At 36.5% G+C, this 27,379-nt stretch overlaps 1 protein-coding gene across 5 annotated transcripts in view; it reads left to right on the plus strand.

Moving 5' to 3' along the window:
• Positions 1–27,379, plus strand: part of DENND4C (DENN domain containing 4C) — a 115,235-nt gene that overhangs the window by 24,261 nt on the left and 63,595 nt on the right. For all 5 annotated transcript variants that reach the window (XM_081803012.1, XM_081803013.1, XM_081803011.1 and 2 more), the window contains 8 exons: positions 4,851–5,103; positions 6,577–6,646; positions 8,410–8,579; positions 12,693–12,931; positions 14,967–15,033; positions 16,115–16,173; positions 17,028–17,172; positions 20,456–20,631. In XM_081803012.1, the coding sequence (XP_081659138.1) occupies positions 4,851–5,103; positions 6,577–6,646; positions 8,410–8,579; positions 12,693–12,931; positions 14,967–15,033; positions 16,115–16,173; positions 17,028–17,172; positions 20,456–20,631 (1,179 nt within the window). The remainder of the gene's footprint in view (positions 1–4,850; positions 5,104–6,576; positions 6,647–8,409; positions 8,580–12,692; positions 12,932–14,966; positions 15,034–16,114; positions 16,174–17,027; positions 17,173–20,455; positions 20,632–27,379) is intronic.

A 27,379-nucleotide genomic window follows, 5' to 3' on the forward strand; every position in this document is an offset into this window, starting at 1 on the left:
TTTTTTTTTTTTTAATAGAGAGCATGAGCAGGGAGAGAGGCAGAGGGAGAGGGAGAAGCAGGCTCCCCGCCGAGCCAGGAGCCCGATGTGGGGCTCGATCCCAGGACCCCGGAACCATGACCTGAGCCGAAGGCAGATGCTTAACAATCTGAGCCACCCAGGCGCCCCCCTCTAAAAAATAAATTTTTTTAACTGGCATTTTTCTTGAAGAGCTTGAATGAAGAGCTTTCTTATTCTCTCTCTCTTTTTTAATTGTTTTGAGAATAACTAAGAAACTATGGATTTTAATTTATTCTGTGTGATAAAAATCTATTATAATCCTTATTCTGTTTGCTCATATGGTCCCGAGTTTGGCTAGTGGGAGCCCTTTCCAGCTGACTGCTTCGCCAAACAAAATCTGGATTTGTGTGTGTTCATTGTTACTGAGGCATTTTATATATATATATATGTATATGTATATACATATATATATACGGTTCCTTGCCCTTGGAATAAAACCTATCAAGCATTTACAGAGTATTTACTGTGTTAAAAAATTATATGAAGTAGTTTTTCTATGTGGTTATGTTACCAATTTGTTATGTAGTTTGCAGTTAGGTTCATCTGTTTCTGTTTGTGTTTCATTTGTTTTAGAATAATTTTCTGTTAATATGGAAAATATTATCACAGCTCAAAACATGTAAAAAGATATATTTAGAGAAGTATTGCTTCAGTCTTTATTTCCTATACTTTTTTCTCTATACTTTATGCCCTCTCCTCCTCTGTTAATGCAGTTTTTGATTTATCCTTTCATTATGTGTTTTTACAAAAATAAACACATATGTGTGTATATTTATTTTTTAAAGATTTTATTCATTTGAGACACAGAAATACAGAGAGAGAGAGAGAGAGAGAGCATGAGAAGGGGGAGGGGCAGAGGGAGAGGGAGAAGCAGGCTCCCAGCCGAGCCAGGACCCTGGGATCTTGACCTGAGCCAAAGGCAGACGCTTAACCATCTGAGCCACCCTGGTGCGCTCAGGCGCCCCATGTGTGTGTATTTTTATTTCTTCTTCTTAAACAAACTATAAATACTGTATATACTATTTCATACTTTGCTTTTTTCACCCAACAGTATATCATCGGAATCACCTCATATTTGAACATGGAGGTCTTTCTCATTTTTTTATAACTCTGTAGTACTTAGTTGTGTGGATGTGTATACTTTATTCAACCAAACCTCTGTTTGTTGTTTTTTTTTTAAATTTTATTTATTTATTCATGAGAGACAGAGAGGCAGAGGGAGAAGCCGGCTCCCAAGGAGCAGAGAGCCCAATGAGGGACTCAATCCCAGGACCCTGGGATCATGACCTGAGCCGAAGGCAGACGCTTAACCATCTGAACCACCCAGGCGCCCTTTCCAAACCTCTGTTGATGGACATTTGGGTTCTGTCCAGTTTTGTGCTATTACAAGAATGCTTTGGTGAGGGGCGCGTGGGTGGCTCAGTCGTTGAATCTGCCTTCGGCTCAGGTCATGATCCCAGGGTCCTGGGATCAAGCCCCTACATCGGACTCCCTGCTCTGCAGGAAGCCTGCTTCTCCCTCTCCCACTTCCCCTGCTTGTGTTCCCTCTCTCGCTGTGTCTCTCTGTCAGATAAATAAAATCTTAAAAAAAAAAAAAATGCTTTGTTGAATAACTTTGTATATATTATTACATATTTGTGGAAGTATATTTTCAGGTAGTCCTGGAAGGGCATTGCTGGGGTAAAAGATAAATGCATGTGTAATTCTGTTAAATGTTACCACATTTCTCTCCATTGTGGTCATGCCACCATCAATATATGTTATATGTACTTCTTTTCCCCCAGTCCCATCCACAAAATATGTGATCAAATTTTTGAATTTTTGTCAGTCTCACAGTCAAGAAGTGATTGTGTTGGAGTAATTTTAATGAGATTAACTATTTCTTCATATGTTTAAGGACTGTTTTCTTTTTTCTTTTGTGAATTGTTAATGTCTTTTGGCATTGACTTTATGTCTTTTTAAAAACAGGGTTTTAGGACACCTGGGTGGCTCAGTTGGTTGAGCATCTGCCTTCAGCTCAGGTCATGATCTAAGGGTCCTGGGATCGAGCCCTGCTGCATCAGGCTCCTTGCTCAGCAGGGGACTCTGCTTCTCCCTCTCCCTCTGCTGCTCCCCCTGCTTGTGCTCTTTCTCTCTCTTTATCTGACAAATAAATAAAATCTTAAAAATAATAATAAAAAAAATTAAAACAGGGTTTTGGCCTTTTTGATTTTTTTACAGTACATTTTTATGTACTAGGAAGATGAAATTTTTGTGAAATAAGTTTCCAAATGTTTTCTTCAAGTTTATAATTTATCTTTTGACTTGCATTTTTTGTCACGTAGAGTTTACTTGATGAAGTTTATTTTCTTCCTCCCTTTTATTGTTTCTAGATTTTGAGTCATAGTTACACTTTTCCCAGTGCTAGGTTTTCTTTTAGTACTGGTATGTTTTCATTCTTTTTTTTTTTTAATTAATTAGTTATTTTTTATAAGATTTTATTTATTTGAGAGAGAGGAAAAAGGAGCAGAGGGAACACAAGCAGGGGCAGAGGCAGAGGGAGAAGCAGGCTTCCTGCCGAGCAGGGAGCCCGATGCGGGGCTCGATCCCAGGACCCTGGGATCATGACCTGAGCCAAAGGCAGACGCTTAATGACTGAGCCACCCAGGGGCCCCATATGTCTTCATTCTTGACATTTATCTGTGATCCACTGGGAGCTTTTTCTGGTGTATAGTGTGAAGTATAGATACAATTTTATTTTTTTCCTAAATGGCAATTCGGCTATTCAAGCACTGCTTATTAAATTCAAAACTCCATCTTTCCCGCAGTATCAATATTGAGATGTCACCTTTATCCATTTCAGGTATTTCTTTTGTGTTCATTGTTCTTTCTGTTCACTCATTTGCCAGTATTTTCCTGATTTAAATATAGAAGCTTTATAATGTATTTTAATATTTAGTTGGGTTTTACCAGCTTCATTGAGATATAATTCAGATATCACACAGTTCAACCATCTCAAGTGTACAATTTATTGGTCTTAAATATATTCACAGATTTGTTCTGCTATTACAGCCAATTTTAGAACATTTTCATCCCCCTAAAAGGAAACCCTGTATTCATCAGCAGTCATTCTCTGATGTTCCTTTCCAACCTCTAGCCCTAGGCAACTACTAATCTATTTTTTGTCTTTATAGATGTGCCTGTTCTGGGCATTTCATGTAAATGGAGTCATACTACATGTGGTCTTTTTTGTGTAGCTTCTTTCACTTATCATGGTTACAAGGCTCATCGATGTTGTACCTCGTATTAGTACCTCATTGCCTTTTTTTTTTTTTTAAAGTTTATTTATTTCTCTAAGTAATCTCTACACCCAACGTGGAACTCAAACTCATGACCCTGAGGTAAGAGTCGAATGCTCTTCTGACTGAGCCAGCCAGGCACACCTTGTATGTCACTGCTTTTTATTGCTACACAATATTCTGTTATATGCGTATGCCACATTTTATGTATCTTTTCATTAGTTGGTGGACATTTGATTGTTTCCACTTTTTGGCTGTTATGAATAAGGCTGTTAAATGTGTATTTGGGGCACGGGGGTGGTTCAGTTGGTTAAGCAACTGCCTTCGGCTCAGGTCATGATCTCACGGTTCTGGGATCAAGCCCCGCGTTGGGCTCCCTGCTCAGCGAGGAGTCTGCTTCTCTCTTTCTCTCTGCCTGCCGCTCCCCCCTTCTTGTACTCTCTCTCTCTCTGTCAAATAAATAAATAAAATCTTTTAAGAAATGTGTATTTGCATACCAGTATTTGTGCAGATGTATGTTTTCATTTCTCTTGGGTATATATCTAGGAATAGAATTGCTGAGTCATACCAAAACTCCCGTGTTTAACCCTCTGAGGAACCACTGGACTGTTTTCCAAAGCAGTGTTTATTCCCACCAGCATTGTATAAAGATTCCAGTTTCTCTACACTCTCACCTTACTAGCACTTGTAATTATGTCTTTTTGATTATAGCCTTCCCAGTGTATGTGAAGTTGGTATCTTATTGTGGTTTTGATTTCAGTCCCCTAATGGCTAATATGTTGAGCCTCTTTATGTGCTTTTGGCCATATCTTCTTTGGAGAAATGCCTATTTAGATTTTTTGCCCACTTAAAAAAAAATTTTTTAAAAAGTCTTATTTTAAAATAATTTTAGTTTTATGGAAGAGTTTTTAAGGATGGTACAGACAATTCCCATATATTCTTTGCCAGCCCTGTATCCATTTTTGTTGATTCTGTAGATCTCTTTGGGAAATACTGACATCTTACCAAATATTAGGTGTTCTTATCCATGACCATGGGATGTCTTTTTATTTATTGGTTCATCTCTAATTTCTTTAAACCATGTTTTATAGTTTCAGTCAAAGGATTTTTATATTTATTTTCAGTCAGAGGATTTTTAAAGGTGAAATTTTGACAGGAGTTATGAAGATAAATTTCGTGAAAATGTCTGAATACTTGATCTAGGAATCAACCTGAGGATGTTTATGGTGTTGCCCCTTTCTTGTTTCATATGTTTTTTTGTAAAAAGCGATAAAAAAATCAAGTTGTTTGATCTTATTTACTGTTCTTAAAATTACATTCCAGCTGTTGAAAAATAGTAGTTAAGAGATCTATAATTCCCAAAGTAGTAATCTTACTTTTGGTTTACAATTAAGATTTGAGAAACGGTTTTGTTTCTCAATTTTTTTTGTTTGTTTTCAAGAGGAAAACCAACATTAACTTGAAATGTATTTATCTATCTATCTATCTATTGCTCCCCTCCCTGCCTTGCAGAGTTTTATATGAAGGGAAAGAAAGGCTTATTCCAGGGTGTGAAGTGATCCAAGCCACACCCTACGGTCGCTGTGCCAATGTCAACAATAGTTCAACTACTTCACAAAGAATCTTTATCACTTATCGAAGGGCTCCTTTAATTCGACCCCAGAATTCCTTGGCTGTAACTGATATCTGTGTTATTGTAACCAGCAAAGGAGAAACCCCTCCTCATACTTTCTGCAAAGTTGACAAAAACTTAAATTGTGGAATGGTAAGAATACAGTTGTTTCCTTTTTAGTTCTATATGTACTCTCTCCTACCCCCGAAAAAAGGATAATTTTTGTACTGCTGTTTATTATTGGGTGTAGAATTTACTCTGCTTATATTTTGTGGTTGTTTTTATTATTTTTAGATCTGTAACTTTTATGATTCATAATAATTTTTAAAATCCTTAGCTATCTGATTTGTAGAAAAATTTCATTGAGAAAGTACTTAAAAGTCAGGGATTTAAAATTGTTTTTTGGTATGTGTTAATATTGCCTGTGTTACACTAATATGGAGGTTTTATTAGCTTTTGTTGTTTCACTGGTGTCTTCACGGAACTCCCTTTATATTATTATAATTATTGTAGTTTTACATACTTGCTTTTTCCAAGTGGGCTCCACACCCAAAGTGGGGTTTTGAACTCACAACCCCAAGATCAAGAGTCGCATGCTCTACCAAGCATGCTAGGCACCCCACCCCTTACATACTTATTTTTTTTTCTTTTTCTTTTTTTTTAAAGATTTTATTTATTTATCTGAGAGAATGGGAGACAGAGAGCATGAGAGGGGAAGGGTCAGAGGGAGAAGCAGACCCCCCGCTGAGCAGGGAGCCCGATGTGGGACTCGATCCCGGGACTCCAGGATCATGACCTGAGCCGAAGGCAGTTGCTTAACCAACTGAGCCACCCAGGCGCCCCATACTTATTTTTTCAAAGGGCTCTAATGAACAAGAACATTAAACATACACCTATGATTTATAGTTTTATGAGACTAAGATTTACTATTGGGTCAGATTTATTTTGAAAAATATCTTTAGATAAAACAGCTATTAGCTTTAATGAGATACAGGCAAAGATGACTGGCTAATGTACCCATGGCTCTTGGTGAAGACAGTTTGCCTCTGGAGGTAATGACTTCATAGTACCTCAGTTACCTTCATAGTACCTAGTTTGAGCTCCAGAGCCCACTCAACTTTGTGCTGTTTCTTTCAAAGTGTTTGATTACAGCATTCCGAACTTTTTGAAACTGTTCTGTGTCAGTTTAATTTTTGCGGCAGTGTTTTTTTACTCCTTTCTTTTAGTATTCTGAACTTCATGTTTTGCTATATTTTATAGTCTGTAGTCTTTTTTTTTTTTTTTAAAGATTTATTCATTCATTTTAAAGAGAAAGAACGCACGCACCCTCACGGGTCAGGGGGTGGGGCAGAGGGAGAGGGAGAGAGAGAATCTCAAGCCGACTCCCTGCTGAGCATGGGGCCCAACATGGGGCTCAATCCCAGGACCCCAAGATCACAACCTTAACTGAAACCAAGAGTCGGGCTCTCAACCGACTAAGCCTCCCAGGTGCCCCTGTAGTCTGTTTGATAAACATATGTTTTAAATTGATTTCACTGAATAATCAGAACCTTTAGAAGATTTTCAACAAAATCAATTTATTTTCACTCTTTGCTCTTTTTTTAAAACATAGTTTATATTTTACAGTGGGGTTCCAGTGTATTTCTGTGTTATAAGAAGTCTGTGCCTGCTTCTAATGCAATAGCGTATAAAGCTGGTGAGTAAATTAAAAAAAATATTGTTACTGTAGTTATTGTTGTACATTAACAGTTGGTTAGTTTCCGTAGTGTATTGGTCATCATGTTCACCTAACATTTACATTTGGTTAGAAGAGATGATGTATACCCCCTTATGTAGTTTATGGGGTTAATCTATTCATAAACTGAATTATTTATAATATTAGCATATAAAGGCACAAGTTTTCTTAAATACATTATATACTACAAGATATATTAATATTACACCCTCCCCCAAACATGTTGTTAAATAGAAATTATCATCCCAGGTAAGCATTTGTGAAATGAACATTCAAGCTTTTAGTCTACACTAATAGATTTAACAATTCAATGGAAAACTGCTTACTCTCTCTGATCTTTTTATTTTGGCAATCAGAAAGGTGTCAAACTGCATCTTTACTTCTTATATTTCCTTCTCTTATCTCTGTGTGTCTGATTCGAAACCTCATGTTACTTGCCATGAAAGGTGGACTTGCTTCCTTTTTCCTTTGTTGCAAAGAATCAGCTATATGGAGGAGAGGAGGGCCTGAGAAACTTTTCTGCCATGAAGTGTTTGAGAAATCTATCGCCACATTCTTACTGCACAGTAAAGTGTCAAGGGCTGTAAAGATTTAAGTGTGACCTCTTCATCCCACTGGTATGGTGGGATAGAAACTGAAAATACAGGTATGCTCCAGTTGTAAATAGAAGAGATACTGGAATACTTCCTTGTGAAAAGAAGCAGTGTCAGTTACTTTTTGATCATGCACAATTTGTTTTGCTTCAGGGAAGTCAGGCAAATCCATATATGAAAAATCTTGATTGTCTTCTTAAAGACATTCATACTAATAAATCAGACCATTTTAATTTATAATATAAAAATAAAGGTAGCAACTAATAATTAAAAATTTCAGTATCATTTTAAAATGTGATACTGTTAATATTGATGTAATGTGTTGATTGTATGTGATTTCCTAAATTTTGTGTGTGTGTATGTGTGTGTGTGTGTATAGAAAGTGTCACTTAAAAAAGTAACACATATAGAAACAAGCTTTGTGAAAGTATTCAGGTATTTGATAAAAGACATATTTTAGAATATAAAGCTTTGCACACCAAATTTTGACTCAGAATTCTGCTACTCATATTCAAGAGTTTAACTTAGAGTTGGTCTGTATATTAGAGACATCAGAGGCTAATGAACTGATGCTTTGTAGCTACTTTATTCTGAAGGGGCTTTGTTATGCTTGCCAGAGGACCCCTTGCTCCTGCTTCCTTGGTCTCACTCTGTACTCAGCCAGAGGATTTTGGTCTCATTTACTTTTCATGCTGAATACTTTTTACACTGCTGCTCTCTCAAGATGAGTTTAAGAGCTCTGATCATTTCTGTTGCCTTGGCATTATTATATAACACTTAACCCTTCCCTAAATTTTTTTACTGAAATACTTGGTAAATTTTCCTATATGTTCCTCACCCACTCTCTATACGATGTTGTGGTATGCAGAAGAAAATATATTAAGATTGGTGATACTGTTGAATAGAGTTTTGACTTGTATATTTAGTACATTTTAATGTTACAGTGAATTATAAGTCCATGAGTAAAAAATAAAGGGTAAACTTGTTAATTTATTTAAATTTCTGATATGGCAAGAGAAAAAAATTATTTTGAAATTTCACACATAAATATTTTCATGAAATTGTATCACATATACCTTATGGGAAAGTAACTATTTAAAAAATTTTAATACTGTCTCTTTTCTCCAAAAGGTTTAATTTTTAGATATCCAGAAGATGATTATGAGTCATTTCCTCTCTCAGAATCTGTACCTCTCTTCTGCCTTCCCATGGGAGCTACTATTGAATGTTGGGATCCTCAAACTAAATACCCACTTCCAGTTTTTTCAACTTTTGTTCTCACAGGTTCTTCTGCTGAAAAGGTATATTTTTTCCTCTTTTATTAAACCTATATTGTCTGTGTTTTTATCCCATAAAATAATTAATATGATGTCAGTTTATTTGAATATTAGGATTATTTGGCCACAATATATTTTGGGCTAAATTTGGACTGTAGTGCCCAAGGTGAGAAGTCAACCATGAAAATTGGCATCAGGATGAAGCTACCTCTGGAGCTTCTACAGAAGCAAATATAAAGTCTTTCTAGAGCGATACCCCCAAAATCCAAGCCTCAGGATGATATTATACTAAAAGTTAGAAGACATAAATACCATAGGAAGAATCAACAGCTTTGTAAAGCTGGATTAGACCCTGAAGATACTGAATTGATACAATGACAATATTAAAGATATAAATTAAATATGTAATTGAAATGATTCAAGATGTCGGGCACCTGGGTGGCTCAGTTGGTTAGGCGACTGCTTTCGGCTCAGCTCATGATCCTGGAGTCCCAAGATCGAGTCCCACGTCGGGCTCCCTGCTCAGCAGGGACTCTGCTTCTCCCTCTGACCCTCCCCCCTCTCATGCTCTCTCTCTCTATCTCATTCTCTCTCTCAAATAAATAAATAAAATCTTAAAAAAAAAAATGATTCAAGATGTCAAAACATCAGGGAAGAACAGTGTATTTTGTGAAATAAGTAGACTGGGAAGAGAATCAGACATCTAGAAATGAAAAATATGGTCCTTAAAATTAGAATCACTGAATGGTTTGAACAGCAGATAAGACATACATGCAGGGAAAATTAATGAAGTTCAAGATAGGTTAGCTCAGATGTGGCAAAGAAAAACATCTAAGAGAGTTTAAAAATGTAGAGGATAGAATCAAAAGGATCAGTGGATATTTAATGAATTCCAGAAGGAGAGATTAGAAAAGGGAGAGGCAGCATTTTAAGGGATATTGGTTGGTTGTTTTCCAGGGTTGATGAAAAATTGAGTCTTTTAGATTAAAGATATACTTTGAACCTTCAGCAGAAAGGTTCATATTATAGTGAAACCATAGAACACCAAAGAAAAAAAGCAACCAGAAAGAAAACACGTACTTATTTCTAAAGGGACAACTATTAGATTGTTGGCTAATTTTTCAATGACAACATTGAGGTTCAGAAGACAAATAATATATTAAAATGGAGGGAGTAAGCAGAGATCAGTTTAACAACATATAGAAAGTACTGGCCAGGCTTTGCAGAAAATGGCAAAGTAGGAGGATCCTGGGCTCACCTCATCCCATAGGTATATCTAGGTAACACTCACATCAGTGTAAAGAACCCAGAAAACAATCTGAAGATGGGCAGAACAAATGTAGAGAAGAGGCCACGTGAAAGAGGGTAAGAAGGGCAGAGAAGTGGTTGGGAGCTAAAGGGACATGCATGGACTGTCTGTGGGAGGGAGGGACATCACCAGCCCGGAGAAGGGAGGGAAATAGACCCTCACACTGAGGAGCCTGTGTGGGTAAGACAAATCCCCATAATATTTGGCTTTGAAAACCAGAGGGGGGCGGCGCCTCAGTGGCTCAGTTGTTAAGCGTCTGCCTTCAGCTCAGGTCATGATCGCAGAGTCCTGGGATTGAGCCCCGCATCGGGCTCCCAGCTCTGCGGGAAGCCTGCTTCTCCCTCTCCTGCTCCCCCTGCTTGTGTTCCCTCTCTCCCTGTCTCTCTCTGTCAAATTAAAAAAAACAAAACAAAAAAAATCTTAAAAAAAAAAGAAGGGCTGAATTTCATGAGTTCTTACAATCAGTGGGACTTAAAGCCTGGATGTTTAAAAATCAGCAGGCTAGGTTCTAGGACAGCAGGGTGAGTGAGAGGAAACTCCTCACTCTTTTTTTTTTTTAGATTTTATTTATTTATTTGACAGAGACAGCGAAAGAGGTAACACAAGCAGGGGGAGTGGGAGAGAGAGAAGCAGGCTTCCCACTGAGCAGGGAGTCCGATGCGGGGCTCGATCCCAGGACCCTGGGATCATGACCTGAGCCGAAGGCAGTCGCTTAACCAACTGAGCCACCCAGGCGCCCGAGTATACTTATCTTCATAAGCAACTGAGTAATATATGGAATTGCTGAATCACTGTATTGTATACTTGAAACTAATATAACACTGTATATTAACTATACTGGAATTAAAATTAAAAAAGAAATACTAGCCTTAAAAGATGAATAATAGAACCCCACTGGAATAAAAAAAATCTGTTTATTCGAAGATACTGGGGGTGCCTGGGTAGTTCTGTTAAGCAACTGATTTCAGCTCAGGTTATGATCTCAGGCTCCTCGAAACTACTTGTCCCTCTGCCCCTCCCCCCATGCGTGTATGTTCTCTCGTGCTCTTTCTCTCAAATAAATAATCTTAAAAAAAAAAAAAAGATACCCTTAAGAAGGTGAAAAAGTAGGTCACAGGCTGGGAGAAAATAATGCAATATATTAGTCTTGTGTCCAGAGTATATAAAGAACTTATACATTATCAGCAAGGAAAAGAAACAATTCTGTGGCCCAGCAGTTATACTCTTGAGCTCATCCCAAAGGAAAAGATTGTATATATTTTCCAAAAGACATGTATATGCTTTATTTGTAATAGTAATTGAAAAAATACATAAAGCAGTAATACTGACGTAAATAATAATTTAAAATAAGAAAGATGGTGAAATTATTTTAGGAAATAAAAAGTAAATAAAACTATGAATTTAGTAGAAATTTAAAAGTTAAAAGCTCTCTTAGGAAATTTGATAAAATAGTTTATTGAAAAGTATAACTAACCAATGCTGACTCTTGTGGATCAAGTAAAACACATCTGTGGCCTCATTCTACAGGGTGTAAGTTTAAAACCACCGTATTAATGATAATGAAGGTTAAGTATCCAGCATAATGTCTGGAACATAATTAAAGTACACACTGAATGAAGGCCAATTCTATATTAACTGGGTTGTTTACAACTAAGGTAAGTGTTTAGCTAAGAATTATTTATAGTTCTCTCATTGAAAGATAAATATACATGAAAATTTTAAGATCTTCCAACACTTAAGAGTTACTAAATTTACTTTGGTGGAGAACAACAAAGCCTCATTGAGATGCTTTGTCATATTGCTTGTTAAAAATCTCTTGAGATCGGGCGCCTGGGTGGCTCAGTTGGTTAAGCGACTGCCTTCGGCTCAGGTCATGATCCTGGAGTCCCGGGATCGAGTCCTACATCGGGCTCCCTGCTCGGCGGGGAGTCTGCTTCTCCCTCTGACCCTCCCCCCTCATGTGCTCTCTCTCTCTCTCTCTCATTCTCTCTCTCAAATAAATAAAATCTTTAAAAAAAAAAAAAAATCTTGAGATCTTTGAAATAATTGTATCCGGGAGAGTTGTATTTGTAAAGACAAGTGTTAATGTGATACACACACACTGTATATATGTGATATGTGTGTGTGTATATATAGTGTGTGTATGTATATATACATACATATGTGTGTATATATATAGTGACTAAGTAGTTATAAGATTTATAAAAGAGAGGTATCACTATTTGTTTCCAGAACTTTTTCATTACCTTAAACAGGAACTTCCCCCACCCCTACCCCTGGTTCCTGGTAATCTCTATTCTAGTTTCTACGAATTTGCCTATTTTAGGAAGCTCATATAAGTAGAATCATAAAATGTTTGTCCTTGGTGTTTAGCTTATTTCACTTAGTACAGTGTTTCCAAGGTTCATCCAGTATCTGTCAGAATTTCATTCCTTCATTCCTTTTTAAGGATGAATAACATTCCATCGCATGTGTATACCACCTTTTGTTTATCCATTCATCTGTTGATGGACTTTGGCGTTGTTTCCACCATTTGTCTATTGTGAATAATGCTGCTGTGAACACTGGTGTACAAGTATCTGTTTGAGTCCCTGCTTTCCGTTCTTTTGGATATATTCTTATTAGTGGAATTGCTGGATCATATGGTAATTATTTTTTAAATTTTGAAGAAGCTGCCAAATTGTTTTGCACAGTAGCTGTGCCATTTTATATTCCCACCAGCAGCGTTTGAGGTTTTTCTTATCAAAGTGTTTCTTTTGTAATCAGAGATAAAGAGAAATTTTTAAAAACAAACTCAAGTTTTGTAATGGAATTCTGTTGCTTTGTAGGTATATGGAGCTGCCATCCAGTTTTATGAACCTTACTCTCGGGAACTTCTGACAGAGAAACAGCTTATGCAACTGGGCCTTTTGACCCCTGTGGAGAGAAAAGTGGTCTCCAAATCCATCAATTCAAACAAATGCATTTGTTTACTCTCACACTGGCCTTTTTTTGAAGCTTTTAGAAAATTTCTCATGTTTATCTACAAACTCTCTGTGTCTGGACCACATCCTCTTCCCATTGAAAAGTATGTATAATGATTAGAAAGATGTCTGGTGGAAAAACTGGGTGTATATGTATACATTTCATTGTTTACCTGACTTTAAGCAGAAAAGTTTGAAGGGAAGAAGGATCAGTCACCTTACTTTTTTACTTGTTCCCTTCTTCACCTGAATCATTGGTTTTAAAATTGAGGAGCGGTGGTTAGAATGATGAGATAATAATCTTTTGAGAATTCAACTGAAGAAGGAACTCATTATACAGTGCACTGTGTGTGTCCTTCCTATTCATTCTCTAATAACCAAGAGAAAAATAGCTATTATACACATACACCTGAACCATACAAATGGACATTCCTGGTTCTAACTATAAAGCATCTCTAAACTGATATAGAAATTAATAAGGGTGAGTTAATTGATGCTAAAAGTGAGGTTTTGGTTTTAGCATTGAGAGATCCTAGTTTTCCACTCTATTTGTAATTCCCTTTGTCATGGAAATCTTCTGTAAGCAAGAAAAATATATGTGGAGCTGCTGCCTTTATTTTTTTTTTATTTTTTTATTTTTAAAGATTATTTATTTATTTATTTATTTCAGAGAGAGAGAATGAGAGAGAGCACATGAGAGGGGGGAGGGGCAGAGGGAGAAGCAGACTCCCTGCCAAGCAGGGAGCCCGATGCGGGACTCGATCCTGGGACTCCAGGATCATGACCTGAGCCGAAGGCAGTCGCTTAACCAACTGAGCCACCCAGGCGCCCGGAGCTGCTGCCTTTAATTTATTTGTTTTTTTTTTCTTTTTTAAAATTTAAATTCACTTAATTAACATATACTATGTTATTAGTTTCAAAGGTAGATTTCAGTGATTCATTAGTCTTGTATAACACCCAGTGCTCATTACATCACGTGTCCTGTTTAATGTCCATCACCCAGTTACCCCATCCCCCCCCGCAGCAGTCCTCAGTTTGTTTCCTGTAGTTAAGAGTCTCATATGCTTTGTCTCCCCCTCTTATTTCATCCTGTTTTATTTTTCCCTCCCTTCCCCCATGATCCTCTGGCTCAGTTAGTGGAGCATCTGACTCGATCTCAGGGTCATGGGTTCAAGCCCCCACGCTGGGTGTAGAGATTACTTTAAAAAAAAAAAAGGTTTTCTGACTTCTAGTGGCACACTGACTTTTGTTTATTATAGTTAATGATTTATTTATCCTCCTAACAAACAAGAGGTGTCAAGAGCTTTATGGAAATATAGTATGCGTAAACAGACTTTTCATACAATTTCAGAAATTTCACATTATAGCAAAAGACTATCAGCAAAGCATACTAGTTAGTGGAAAGGTAAGGGCAGTTATTTGACTTTCATGTTGTACTCTTAGGATGCCAAACTAATAGTTCATAGTTTTAGATTTAACTTTGAACTTTCAGGTTAGCTTAAAATTGTTTGTAAAACTTAATGTTAGGGACAAGTTAGCAACCTTTTAAAAAATTAAGATTCTATGAATAGTTTGAGGAAATAAAATCAGTGTATGTGATCAAAATTTTTTCTCAGATGAAATAATACTTTGCATGTTAGTGGCTCCTAAGAGCTCAAAGCTTTGGAGAAACTTAAGAAGCATTATTTGTAGGTGGAGAAATAAGGTAAGTGGTTTGCCCAGAGTTATAGTAAAAGAACTGTATTAATTAAATTAATACTTAATTAACATTAATTATTAGGATTAAATTCAGTATTAGTTTTAATTTATTGTATTGCAGTTAGTTGCTCCCCATACTGGCACTGGTAACCAGACAATAAAAATTAGCTTCTTTCATGAAAACTGTATTTGTGTTATTTTTATTTTCCTGGCAATATTAGGGTATATCAATATGGACTTTTAATCAGGAAATATATTGTGCATTTCAGAAGTTTAGTGGGATGAATACATTTATTTACACTAGATAAATTTATTTAACATGAATTTTAGGTAAGTGGTTTTGTCAGATCTGGAATGATATATATAATATTTAAAATTTGTTAAAATCTATGAAGCATTTTAGAAAAGTAAGTATGATCTGTATTTCAAATTTTTTTCTAGGCACATTTCACACTTCATGCAAAACATCCCTTTTCCTTCACCACAAAGACCAAGAATCCTTGTACAGGTAATGAAAAACAAATATTTTTGAGGGAAGCTCTGCATATGTTCATTCTAGTCATTGCAGAGTGGATTCTATGGCCCTTTGAGTTTGAGGTGGAACAATATGTGTCTATAAAGTCCTTGAATTTCCTGTATTTTATCTTTTATTTGGGTGGTCAGAATTGGAATAAATATAATCTTGATTCATGACATTATCATCATTGGTCTGTGCATGGCTTTTATGTAGCTGATTTTAATAATGTAAAACCCAGAATTGTGTTATGGGCATGTTTTTCAATCAGAGCAACTAATAAGTATTAAATATGAAATGATTTGTGGTTGAAGGGAAAAAGTGAAATAGTCTATGAAAGGTCTTCAAACTTTCTGTGTTAAAGGACCAGTTTCTTTTTGTTTCCAATCAGTGGCAGACCTATATAAGTTTACAGCTTGTGAAAAGTGCACCTTACTATGTGAGCAGTGTAGACATGAACATGTCTGTGCCCTGTCTAAAGACAAGAGCCCTCTGATCATGTACTTGGGGGTAGGAGCAGTGTCATATTGCCATTCAAGTTTCTAAATGGTTTGCTCTCCATTTATATACAATCTTTTCCTGGACCAGTAACAGTTTGCAGACTGGCACTTCGAGTGGTACTGATCTATCTATAGAGGCAAGCTATTTAAAAATTGTTCTCTAAGATGTTATCAACATTATATATGATATGGTGGCATTAAGGCAAATATTGTTAATCTTGAATGTACTGCAGTTATGTACTTCAGCAGATATTAATATATAGTAATCGACTGCCAAATGCCTGCCAGTCTATAGAGTAAATAAACTTGAAGCTTTTAAAAAGCAGTTACTTCATAATTTTAAAATAACTGTGTTTTAAACAGTTAACTGAATCAAAATTCAGTTGAATTAACCATTTAATTTAAAAGAACTAATATAATACCTCTGAGTAAATACAGTTATTGTTTTATATCTTAGTATTTTCTGAAACTATGTCAGGTTGCATATTAAACTACTTTCTATATTACCCTTGATATAAATATTTAGTTTCAAGATTGGCTTGATAATTCATCTTTTCTTTTTTTTTTTTTTGAAGCTTTCAGTCCATGATGCATTAATATTATCACAGCCAGTTTCTACACCTTTACCACTAAGGTAATTAATAGTATCTAAAATGATATTTTCATTCACTTGGGAGAAGAATGCTTTAAAATATTTTAAGGGCTAGGATAATAAAGTTAAGTGTTATCTTTTACATAAGGATAGCCTTAATGTTTCTATCTTTGATAGCTGGATGGATGGTGGGCCATCCACCATTTAAAAAATGTAATATTGATGAGCGTTGCAAGATTGGGTGTAGGGAATACCTCTGTTTTCCTTTCCTCTCCCCTCCTCGTATCCAGTTCGTAGCTAAATATTCGGGGTGAACTGATTTTAACCTCCCCAAATATCTCAAATCTGTTAGCTTCTGTTCATCTGCATCACTAGTCCAGATAGTATGATCTCTTACCTGGACAACTTTGTTACTACCCTTTTAATTGGTACTCTTCTTTTTCTTTCATTTCATTATCCACACTGCAGCCAGGTGTCCTTTTGAGAATGCAAATGTAATTGTGTTGTTTCTATTTTGACATAATCTTTCGCCCTTTTCTTACTATGCTTTAGTCACAATAAGTGTATTTCAATTTCCTAGAAATGATGGTAGCTTTTTCTTGCCTCATTGCCTCTGCATATGTTGGCTTCTCCCTAACTTCCATTCTTTTGAACTCAACTCAAATGATTCTTTGGGAAAATCTTCTCTGATAAACTCCCCTTTGTTACCAAAGGTTGAGTTTGAATCATTCTGTTACATTATCTCATTAAATTTGCTACTTCTCAGTGATAATTAAATCAGGACTTGAAATTAGCACTAGATTCTCAATCCTAATATTTAGGAAATAATTTAATAAGCAAATCGTAACATGTTTTAGCACAATAGTTCATAATCATCTTTTTCTCTTTTCTCCTAGTGGAGCAAACTTCAGCATTTTGTTAATGAATCTGGGTCCTGAGAATTGTGCGACACTGCTGCTCTTTGTTTTACTTGAGAGTAAGATTCTGCTACATTCTCTCAGGCCAGCTGTGTTGACTGGAGTAGCCGAAGCTGTTGTAGCCGTGAGTATAGAATTGTCCTTATAGTACAGGATAACTGACAGAATTTTTACTCTAAAGGGAAATTTCCTTCAATGAAAGCAACTTTGAAATTACCAGGAAATGTTTAACATAAATATAATAGAGTGGCAAAGGGGAAATAGTAAGTATAAACAAAAAAAGGTGACTTCTATTTGAGAGAAAATTTCAGTTTCTGATTTTTCATATATTAGAGTACTTCAGATAATCTGTATGATTACATAACAAAACTCATGAATAAATCTTATTATATTAAACAAGAGACTGGCCAATTTCATCTGCCCTAAAATTATGCAAATGAATTACACAGTTAATCACTCCCAGTTTTAACTTTTAATCAGATTATTGTGAGCCAGTAACATAGGAAATTCTAAATGATTGTGAAATAGGATAATGTACAAATGCTTAGCTGTTATGTAAAACATAAATCAAGTCTTCCTCTGCTTTTTGATGGCTTCCCATTGCAATTAGATGTCTGATCATGTAGGGCTTTATAGATCATAGTATAGAATTTTGGATGTTCCATTTCTCCAACTTTATTTTTCATTATATGTTTAATTGAAAATAGTTGACTGTCCTGTCTTCCCTTCCCCATATTAAGAATGTAATTCACATGGAAATAAAGACCTATCTCTTTATTATCCCTGTGTCCTCAGCACTTATCACAGCTTACTAGCATGGAGTAAGTAAGCACTCAATAAATACCTGTTAAATCAACAAATGGGATATGTTTCCAAGATCTTAATTTGGTCAGAGAAATGCCACTATGACTAAAAACTGAACTAACCAATGTGAGATAGTTTATGGGGAGCAGAGGTCCTCATTGTGTATTAATTTTCCAAACCTCCACAGTTGCATATGAAAGCAAAAGCCATTGTAACGTGAAAATATTTGTTAAGGAACTGAACAGTTTTAGAAATTCCCACTCCGTCCTGTAAAACATTAGTGTTTACCTATGTTCCTTGCTCAGAATCTTTGTGGCCCAGTGTCTTGATTGATTTCAGCAATATAGTGTAAGAACAGGTGGAAAAATTGTAATGTGTAATTGGGAATCTTATGCAAAATGCAAGATTGCATGAAATTTATGTAACTGATGTTGGAGAACTGCCTGAAATGCATGCAAAACCATTGATAAATGAGGATTTGGCAGTTGTTGAACTGCCTGAATTGCATGCAAAACCATTGATAAAGGAAGATTGGCAATTTATCATTTAAAGAAGAGAAAATGGAAAGGAATGATGACAGGGTAAGTCCTTCAGAACGAGAATGATTTGAATATCAAAGAATATCAAAGAATTAATGGAGCCCCATAGCAAACATTGATGAAACCACTGAGTAGTTTTGTAAAAATGACCCTATTTATGATTGAGCTGTAAAAGTCAAAGGTGAATACAAGGGTGTCACATTTTGCTGTTAGTCTTGTTTTAAAAATTTTTTACATAGTTGCAGGTGTAATGTACCTTTTGTTGAATGGAAGATAGTTTTCACTGTAGGTATCTGAAGTCCTTGCAAGGTCCTTTGGGAGTGGCTCTGTCTGTCCTCTGATCTGATTTCCTGCTACTCTGCCCCCTGCTTACTCAGCTCCAATACACAAGCTCCTCCTCAAGCATCGTAGGCAGGCCCCATACTGTAGGGCCTTTGCTCTAACCGTTCCTCCTCTTAGAAGCTCTCTCCTCCTAGATGTCTCCTAGATACCTCTTTTGGGTGTAGGCTCAGTTGTCACTTTCTTAACCAAGTCTTTCCTGTTTGGCCTCTTTAGCAGTAGAACCTGCTCTCCTCTTTCCTGTTCTGAACTCTAATCCCCATCACTTGGCTTTCATTTTTCTTTTTCCATAGCACTTAGCGCTTCATGATAGGGTGTGTGTGTGCGTGGGTGGGTGTGTGTGTCTATACACACATGTCCTCTGTTTATTTTTGCTAGACCAGGTGGTGGCAAACTTCGGCCCACTGGTCAAATCCAGCTTGCCACCTGTTTGTAAATAAAGTTTTACAGAAACATAGGTCATTTATTTGCATACTTCTTATGACTGCTTTCATGCGTGGAGACAAAGTTAGATATTGGTGAGAGACAATATGGCTCACGAGGCCTAAAGTATTTCCTATCTTTCTTGTACAGAGTTTGCTGACCCTTTTGCTAAACTATAAATCTCAGGATGGCAGCAATCTTTGTTCACTGTTAATAGCCTCATCTAGAACAGTGCTTGGCTCATACTAAGTGCGGAAATATTCGACACGTCAATAAATGATTGAAGACAAAATCCTATCCTGAACAACCATCTGGAATAACTGGCAGATGTAATAAATGCTATAGGCATTTCTTTGGGATGAGTGATGATAGAGAAGAGACAGCAAGGATTTTTATAGTAGAGGAAAACTTTTATCATCAGTGATTAGAATTTTCATATTAGCTGATAGTTAAAATTTTAGTCTGTTTTTTAATTTATCAAAACTTGAATTTTCACATATGACACAAGGTAGAGCTTTGTAAAGATTCTTGAGGTATGTTTTTGATTGATTAGTATTTTTTTTTTTAAAGACTTTATTTATTTATTTGACAGAGAGACACAGCAAGAGAGGTAATACAAGCAGGGGGAGTGGGAGAGGGAGAAGCAGGCTTCCCACTGAGCAGGGAGCCCGATGCGGGGCTCGATCCCGGGACCCTGGGATCATGACCTGAGCTGAAGGCAGATGCTTAACGACTGAGCCACCCAGGCACCCTGACTAGTATTTTTTAAGATGCCAAGCTTCATTGAAGTTGGATCACTTTGTGTTTATTTGAGCAGTTAGGAAATTTTTTATTGAAATTTTCAATTGACTATTACATTTTTAAGAGAATCATTTTAATTTTTTTCAGTCCTTGGAGCTCTTAGTTGGATTTTAGTCAAAGGTTATTTTGAGAATGAAACGCGTAAGAGTTAAAGATCATTAGTTTGTTTTATAATTTTGGGGGGCAGTTTTCTCTCTGCTTTGACTTTTTCCAAAAAATGTGGATGTGGGTTTTATATAGCATTAAAAGAATTAGCATGCAAAGAGCTGTTAGCATTTTTATTGTGCTTGTGATAATTGTCATGCTTGAAGATTTTAATCACGTTGGTTCATAGTACTGCTTCATAATATTTTATAGTCATTTAGTTTTCGGAATGAAGTGTAAGGTAAAAGAAACTGCACTTCACTGCTTTTTAATGGTCCCTTTCAGTAATATTAGTTAATGACATACTTTTCATTGCAAATTTCAAATTTGGTTAATTTTTTAAAACTTTTTTCCCAGATGATCTTTCCATTTCAGTGGCAGTGCCCATATATTCCCCTTTGTCCTCTCTCACTGGCCGCAGTCCTTAGTGCACCTTTACCATTTATAGTTGGAGTTGACTCGAGGTATTTTGATCTTCATGACCCACCACAAGATGTTGTTTGCATTGACTTGGATACAAACATGTTATATGTGTAAGTTGATTCTTTTTATATTATCTCCCATTTATATTTTCACCCATCTGTAGTTACAGCTCATTGAAAGCATCTAGAAATATGCTATTTTTAATGTTGTTAATAAGTTTTCATCTTTAATACAGTGATTCTCAATGAGGGCAACTGTCAGAATCCTGGAAACATTGGAAAAGAACATGTTCAACATTAGTTTATATTTTGATAATAATGTTGGCAGTAGGAAGAAAATATTTGTTTGTCAAAAGAGAATATGGATTTGGAAAAAAAAAGGTTAAACACTGCTTTCAGAGCTCAAGAGATGATATGCTTTCTAGGTTTAATTCAAATTCCGTATATAAGCTTTGAAAAAATGAGTTTACCTGTTTGAGTTTAGTTAGAATATAGGATGATATTATGCCATTTCCTTTGTTGTCAAGATTTGAATTTTTAAGGATCTATTTTATTCCAGAGAAATTTTTTTTTTTTTTAAAGATGTTATTTATTTGAGAGCGAGAATGAGAGACAGAGAGAGAGCATGAGAGGGGGAGGGTCAGAGGGAGAAGCAGACTCCCTGCCGAGCAGAGAGCCCGATGTGGGACTCGATCCCGGGGCTCCAGGATCATGACATGAGCCGAAGGCAGTCGCTTAACCAACTGAGCCACCCAGGCGCCCCGAAATTTTTTTTTTTTTAAAGATTTTTATTTATTTGAGAGAGAGAGAGAGAGCACGAGCGGAGAAAGGGAGGGGGAGGAGCAGAGGGAGAGGAACAAGCAGACTTCCTGCTGACCAGGGAGCCGGATGTAGGGTTCGATCCCAGGACTCCGGGACCATGACCTGAGCCGAAGGCGGACGCTTAACCGACTGAGCCACCCAGGCACTCCTTATTGCAGAGAAATTTATATTAAAAATAAGTCATACTTTGTGTTTACTAGAGGTGATAAAATGTACAGCAGTGGTGTATGTAGCTGAGGATTCAGAGACGAAAGCATGACATTAATAAAAGCAGCTCTGGGTCAATGTTCAAGAGCCAGTCTCCTTCCCCCCAACCCCAGGAAAAAAAGTGGGAAAGGGCAGTAATTGTTGAAAATTCCTTAGTGTTGGTGCCAAACTCCAGATCCTGGAGTACTTTTATTCTTTACTATTCTAGATTGGCAGAAAATAAAGAGAGTAAGAATTGTGGTGAGACTTCAGTGGTAACGGCAGTGCAATAGGTTGGGAAAATATCCCTAAGTGAACCAAAGGAATACGTAAAGAAGGAAGAAAACATTTCCTATCACTTAAAATTTTTTTGAAATGGATCTGCCATTTATTTTTGAAACTGTATAATTATGGTAGCTCTTTACTGTGTATACTCTGACTTACTTTTTTTTTTTTTTTTAATTTATTTATTTGAGAGAGAGAATGAGATAGAGCATGAGAGGGGGAAAGGTCAGAGGGAGAAGCAGACTCTCTGCTCAGCAGGGAGCCCGATGCGGGACTTGATCCCGGGACTCCAGGATCATGACCTGAGCCGAAGGCAGTCGCTTAAACAACTGAGCCACCCAGGCGCCCTACTCTGACTTACTTAAAGCCTTGAAGTAATGAACCACTAAATATTTCCTGTGGCACACATTTTGTTGTTTTTCAGCTGCTATCCCTGAAAAACAATTATTTCAGGGTTGTATACATTGTGGTGCTTTTGGAAATGATTATTTATGAAGTTGTAACTCAGATGTTTGCCTTACTTTAATTACTATTCTGAATAAAATAATACTATGGAGATTCTTAATTTTTCCCAGTTTTAAGTAACTTCTGTAACATTTCTATCGATCAAAAACTTGGTTTTCTAAAATAACTTTGAACTCTTTGCTCAGTTGTACTTAAATAATTATGAAATGTTGTAGATACCCAAGAATTATAAAGAATAATGTAAACTCCCATGTATCCATCACGCAAATTAAGGAATAGAATATTGCCAGGGAATTTGAAACGCTGCATAGTCCTCTGCAACATATCTTGCTCCTGGATTACTGTTATCTTGAATTTGGTGTTTATCATTATCATTTCCATATGTTTTAGAAACATTTATTATACATATATTGGTTTAAATGATACTTTGTTTTGCATGCTTTAAAAATTTTGTATGTTTGTATAGTTTCCTCTGACTTGCTTTTTTACTTGGCATTCTTTATGAGGTTTATCTGTGTTGATACATGTAGCTCTACTTCATTTTTAGGGTTTACAAGTGTTGCTGGGTATTTAGATTGTACCTACATTTTTTGTAATTTTGAACAAGGCTTCTCTGATTATTGTTGTGCATATTTATTTGAGTCCGTCGGCAGGACTTCCCCTGAAGTATATACGTAGAAGAGCTAATGTTGGTTTGTAGACACAACTAATGTCATATTAGTCTTCCAAGTTTACCTCCTCTTTGGAAACAAATGAGAATTCTCTTTGTTCTATCCTTTGCCAATACTTGTGGTCGGACTTTAAAATTTTTGCTAATTTGATGGCAGTGGGATCTCATTGTGCCTTTAATTCATATTTCCCTAATTAGTAGCAAATGGGGAATTTTAATTTCTTTTTGCCCTTTGGTTTTCTTCTCTGTGAATTGGATTTTCCTTTTTTTGGTGCATTTTTCTATTAGATTGTTTGTCTTTTTCTTTTGATTTGTATCAGTTCTTTATATAATCTGGTTAATTCTTGGTCTGTTATATGCTTTGCAAATAGCTTCTCCCACACTGATTTGTATTTACATTCTATTTATAGTGTGTTTTGATGAACAGAAGCTTATTTTAATTGATCAAATTTATTAGTTTCTTTTTATTGGTTGTTATTTTTAGTTCTTGATTACGAAATCCTCTGCCTTGAGGTCATAAATATTTTTCTTTCTTTCCTTTTCTTTCTTTCTTTCTTTCTTTCCTTCCTTCCTTTTCCTTTCCTTTTTCCTTTCCTTTCCTTTCCTTTTTCCTTTTTCCTTTCCTTTCCTTTCCTTTTTCCTTTCCTAAGTAAACTCCATGCCATACATAGGGGCTCGAACTCACAACCCTGAGATCAAGAGTCACATGCTCTACCGACTGAGCCAGCCAGGCACCCCTATTGTGGATATTCTTAAATTTGTAAGGTTTTGCCTTTCTCACTTAGGGCCTTAATTCTTTTGAACTTGGTATTACTGTATGATATGACATAGAAGTACCATTTCATTTTTCTTACATGAGTAAATAATTCTCACATAGCACTGTATATTGGATAACCAGTTCATCTCTTCCCAGTGGTCTTTAGTGTTAATATCATTGCATATCAATTTTTATATTTTATATTTATACATATTTTATATTTTACAACTCCGTATTATATATTAATTTGCATATCAATTTTATATTTATAATATGCTTATTATTCTGTTCCTTTGGTCTCTTTTAGCCTCTTGCTAGTATAACACTGTCTTAATGGCTTAAAAGTCAGGTTGTCTAAAGGACGCCTGGGTGACTCAGTTAAGCGTCTGCCTTCAGCTCAGGTCATGATCCCAGGGTCCTGGGATCGAGCCCCGCATCGGGCTCCCTGCTCAGGGGAGAGCCTGCTTCTCCCTCTGCCTGCCGCTCCCCCTGCTTTGCTCTCTCTCTCTCTGTCAAATAAATAAATAAAATATATTTAAAAAATTAGGTTGTCTAAAACATGAATGAACCTTGAAAACATTGTGCTAAAAGAGCTTATATGTTCTCATTTATACTAAATGTCCAAGGCAGATCTGTAGACAGAGAAAGTAGGTTAGTGATTGCGTTGGAATAGGAAGATGGGGGAATTAGAAGTTAATGACTGAGGTGGGGGGTGCAGGGTTTCTTTTTAGGTGATGGAAATATTTTAAAATTTGTGGATTGTTACACAACCCTATGAATATGCTAAAAAAACATCAAGTTGCACGTTTCAGATGGGTGAATTATGTGTGAATTATATCTCAGCAATGTTAAAAAAAGTTGTGGGATGGAGCGCCTGGGTGGCTCAGTTGTTAAGCATCTGCCTTCGGCTTGGGTCATGATCTCAGGGTTCTGGGATCGAGCCCCGTATTGGGCTCCCTGCTCAGTGCGGAGCCTGCTTATCCCTCTCCCTGCCTCTCTGCCTACTTTGCTCGCTCTCTGTCTCTGTCGAATAAATAAATAAAATCTTAAAAAAAAAAAAAGTTGTGAGATGGCAGGTCCCTTTCTTTTCCCTTGTTCTTTAAAATTGTTTTGACTATATTTGGTCCTTTGCTTTTCTGTATAAATTTTAATATATTGTTAAGTTCCATGCAAAATTATGCTGTGATTTTGGTTAGAATTCTATTGAATTTATACATTAATTTGGGGGCAAATGACTTCTTTTTGTTACAGTCTCCTTACCCATGTATGTAGTATTTTACTTCATAGATCTTTTTACATTTTTTTCTTTTTTTAAAGATTTTATTTATTTATTTGACAGAGAGACACAGCGAGACAGGGAACACAAGCAGGAGGAGTGGGAGAGGGAGAAGCAGGCTTCCCGCTGAGCAGGGAGCCCGATGCGGGGCTCGATCCCAGGACTCTGGGATCATGACCTGAGCCAAAGGCAGCTGCTTAACCGACTGAGCCACCCAGGCGCCCCTACATTTTTTTTTTTCAATAAACTTTGCAGTTTTCTCCATAAAGACCATGAACATCTTTTTTTAGACTTATTTATTCCTGAGTGCTCTGTGGCTTTTATTGTACTGTAATTATATTTTAAATTACATTTTCTATTTGTTGCTGCAGTATAGAAATGCTGTTGATTTTCATGTAGTATCTCCTGCACTGCAACTTAATTGAATTCTATTTTGTCTGTAAATTCTCTTCAGTTTTCTGGCTATGAACAATCACATCATGTACAATCCTTATATATTTTTATTTTATTTTATTTTTTTAAGGATTTTTAAAATTTATTCATTTGACAGAGAGAGAGAGCACAAGCAGGGGGAGTGGGAGAGGGAGAAGCAGGCTCCCTGCTGAGCAGAGAGCCCGGTGTGGGGCTCGATCCCAGGATCCCGGGATCATGACCTGAGCCAAAGGCAGGCACCCAACCGAGCCACCCAGGCACCCCAATCCTTATATATTTTTAAATTCTTACCTTAGGGGCGCCTGGGTGGCTCAGTTGTTAAGCGTCTGCCTTCAGCTCAGGTCATGATCCTGGAGTCCTGGGATCGAGCCCTGTATTGGGCTCCCTGCTCAGCTGGGGGCCTGCTTCTCCCTCTCCCACTCCTCCTGCTTGTGATCCCTCTCTCGCTGTGTCTCTCTCTGTCAAATAAATAAATAAAAATCTTTAAAAAAAATAAAAAATAAAAAATAAATTCTTACCTTAATTCTCTGGCTAGGATCCCAGCAGTGTTGAACAGTGTAGTCATAGCTGGTATCTTGTCTTACTCCTAATTTCATTTTATTTATTTATTTATTTTTAAAGATTTTATTTATTTATTTCTCAGAGAGAGAGAGAGCACAAGCAGGGGCTCTCCACTGAGCAAGGAGCCTGACCTGGGACTCGATCCCAGGACCCTGGGATCATGACCTGAGCTGAAGGCAGATGCTTAACAGACTGAGCCACCCAGGCGCCCCTTGTCTTACTCCTAATTTTAAAGGGAATGCTTTGAGCACTCTATCATTTAGTATGACTTTTGCTTTAAGCAAGAATTGACATCTGGCCCATGGCCTATTTTTGGAGATAAAATTATAAAAATCATTTATTTACATATTCTGTGAGGCTGCTTTCATACTATAATGGTATATTTGACAAGCTGTGACAGAGGCTGTATGGTCCTTAAAACATAATATCTGACCTTTTATAGAAAAGGTGTGTTAGCTCCACTCGAGGGTTTTGATTGCTTAATAATAAGGAACTTTCCTTCTACTTCTACATAATGATTTAAAAATAATAACTCTTAAATAGGTGTTGAATTTTATACTTTTGTACAACTATTGAGATGAGGATTGTTTCTCCCGTTTTCTGTGTGGTAAATAACATTATAAAATCAATTAATAGTGAATAATCTTTACATTCCTGAAATACATTTTTTTATATCCTAGCAGATTAAATTTTCTAAAAATCTTAAAATGTCTGCATTGATGTCCATAAATGATATTGGCTTGATGATGTGTATAGCATTAGCTGTGGCGCATGTGGCTTTCATCTTTGTAGAGGTTTTGTTTTTCTTTTTTAAAGATTTATTTATTTATTTTAGAAAGATTGAGAGAGCATGAGGAGGAGGGGCAGAGAGAGAGGGAGGGAGACTCTCAAGAAGACTCCATGCTGAGCATGGATCCTGATGTGGGGGCTCTATCTCAGGACCCTGAGATCATGACCTGAGCCAAAATCAAGAGTCAGTCTCTCAACCGAATGAGCCACCCAGGCACACCATCTTTGTCGAGTCTTAAATGTTTCCTATTTCTATTAAAACATTTTGACTCATTCATTACTTAGAAGTGTTCTTTTGAACTTCCAAGTTTTTTTTTCCTTAAATGCTATTTGATTTATAGTCAGAATATGCTTTACATATTACTCTCTGATATTTATTGAGATTTACTTCTAATAGGTAGTTTGAAGTTATCAATTAAGTTTGTCACTTAAAATACTGTAATTCTAAAATGTAACTTTTGAAGCAAGACTTCGGTGTTGAATTCATAGCTCCAGCCTTGAAAATCTGTGTTAGAGCATTAGAGTGAGATGACCAAATTTGACTGAGGTTGTTTGAAATGTAAAGAGAACTTCCTTGAAAACCATTTATTCAGACTGTCCGTGTCAACTGTGATTT

This window comes from Leptonychotes weddellii, chromosome 14 (assembly GCF_054177405.1).
Source record: "Leptonychotes weddellii isolate Sample4059 chromosome 14, ASM5417740v2, whole genome shotgun sequence".
Lineage (NCBI taxonomy): Eukaryota > Metazoa > Chordata > Mammalia > Carnivora > Phocidae > Leptonychotes > Leptonychotes weddellii.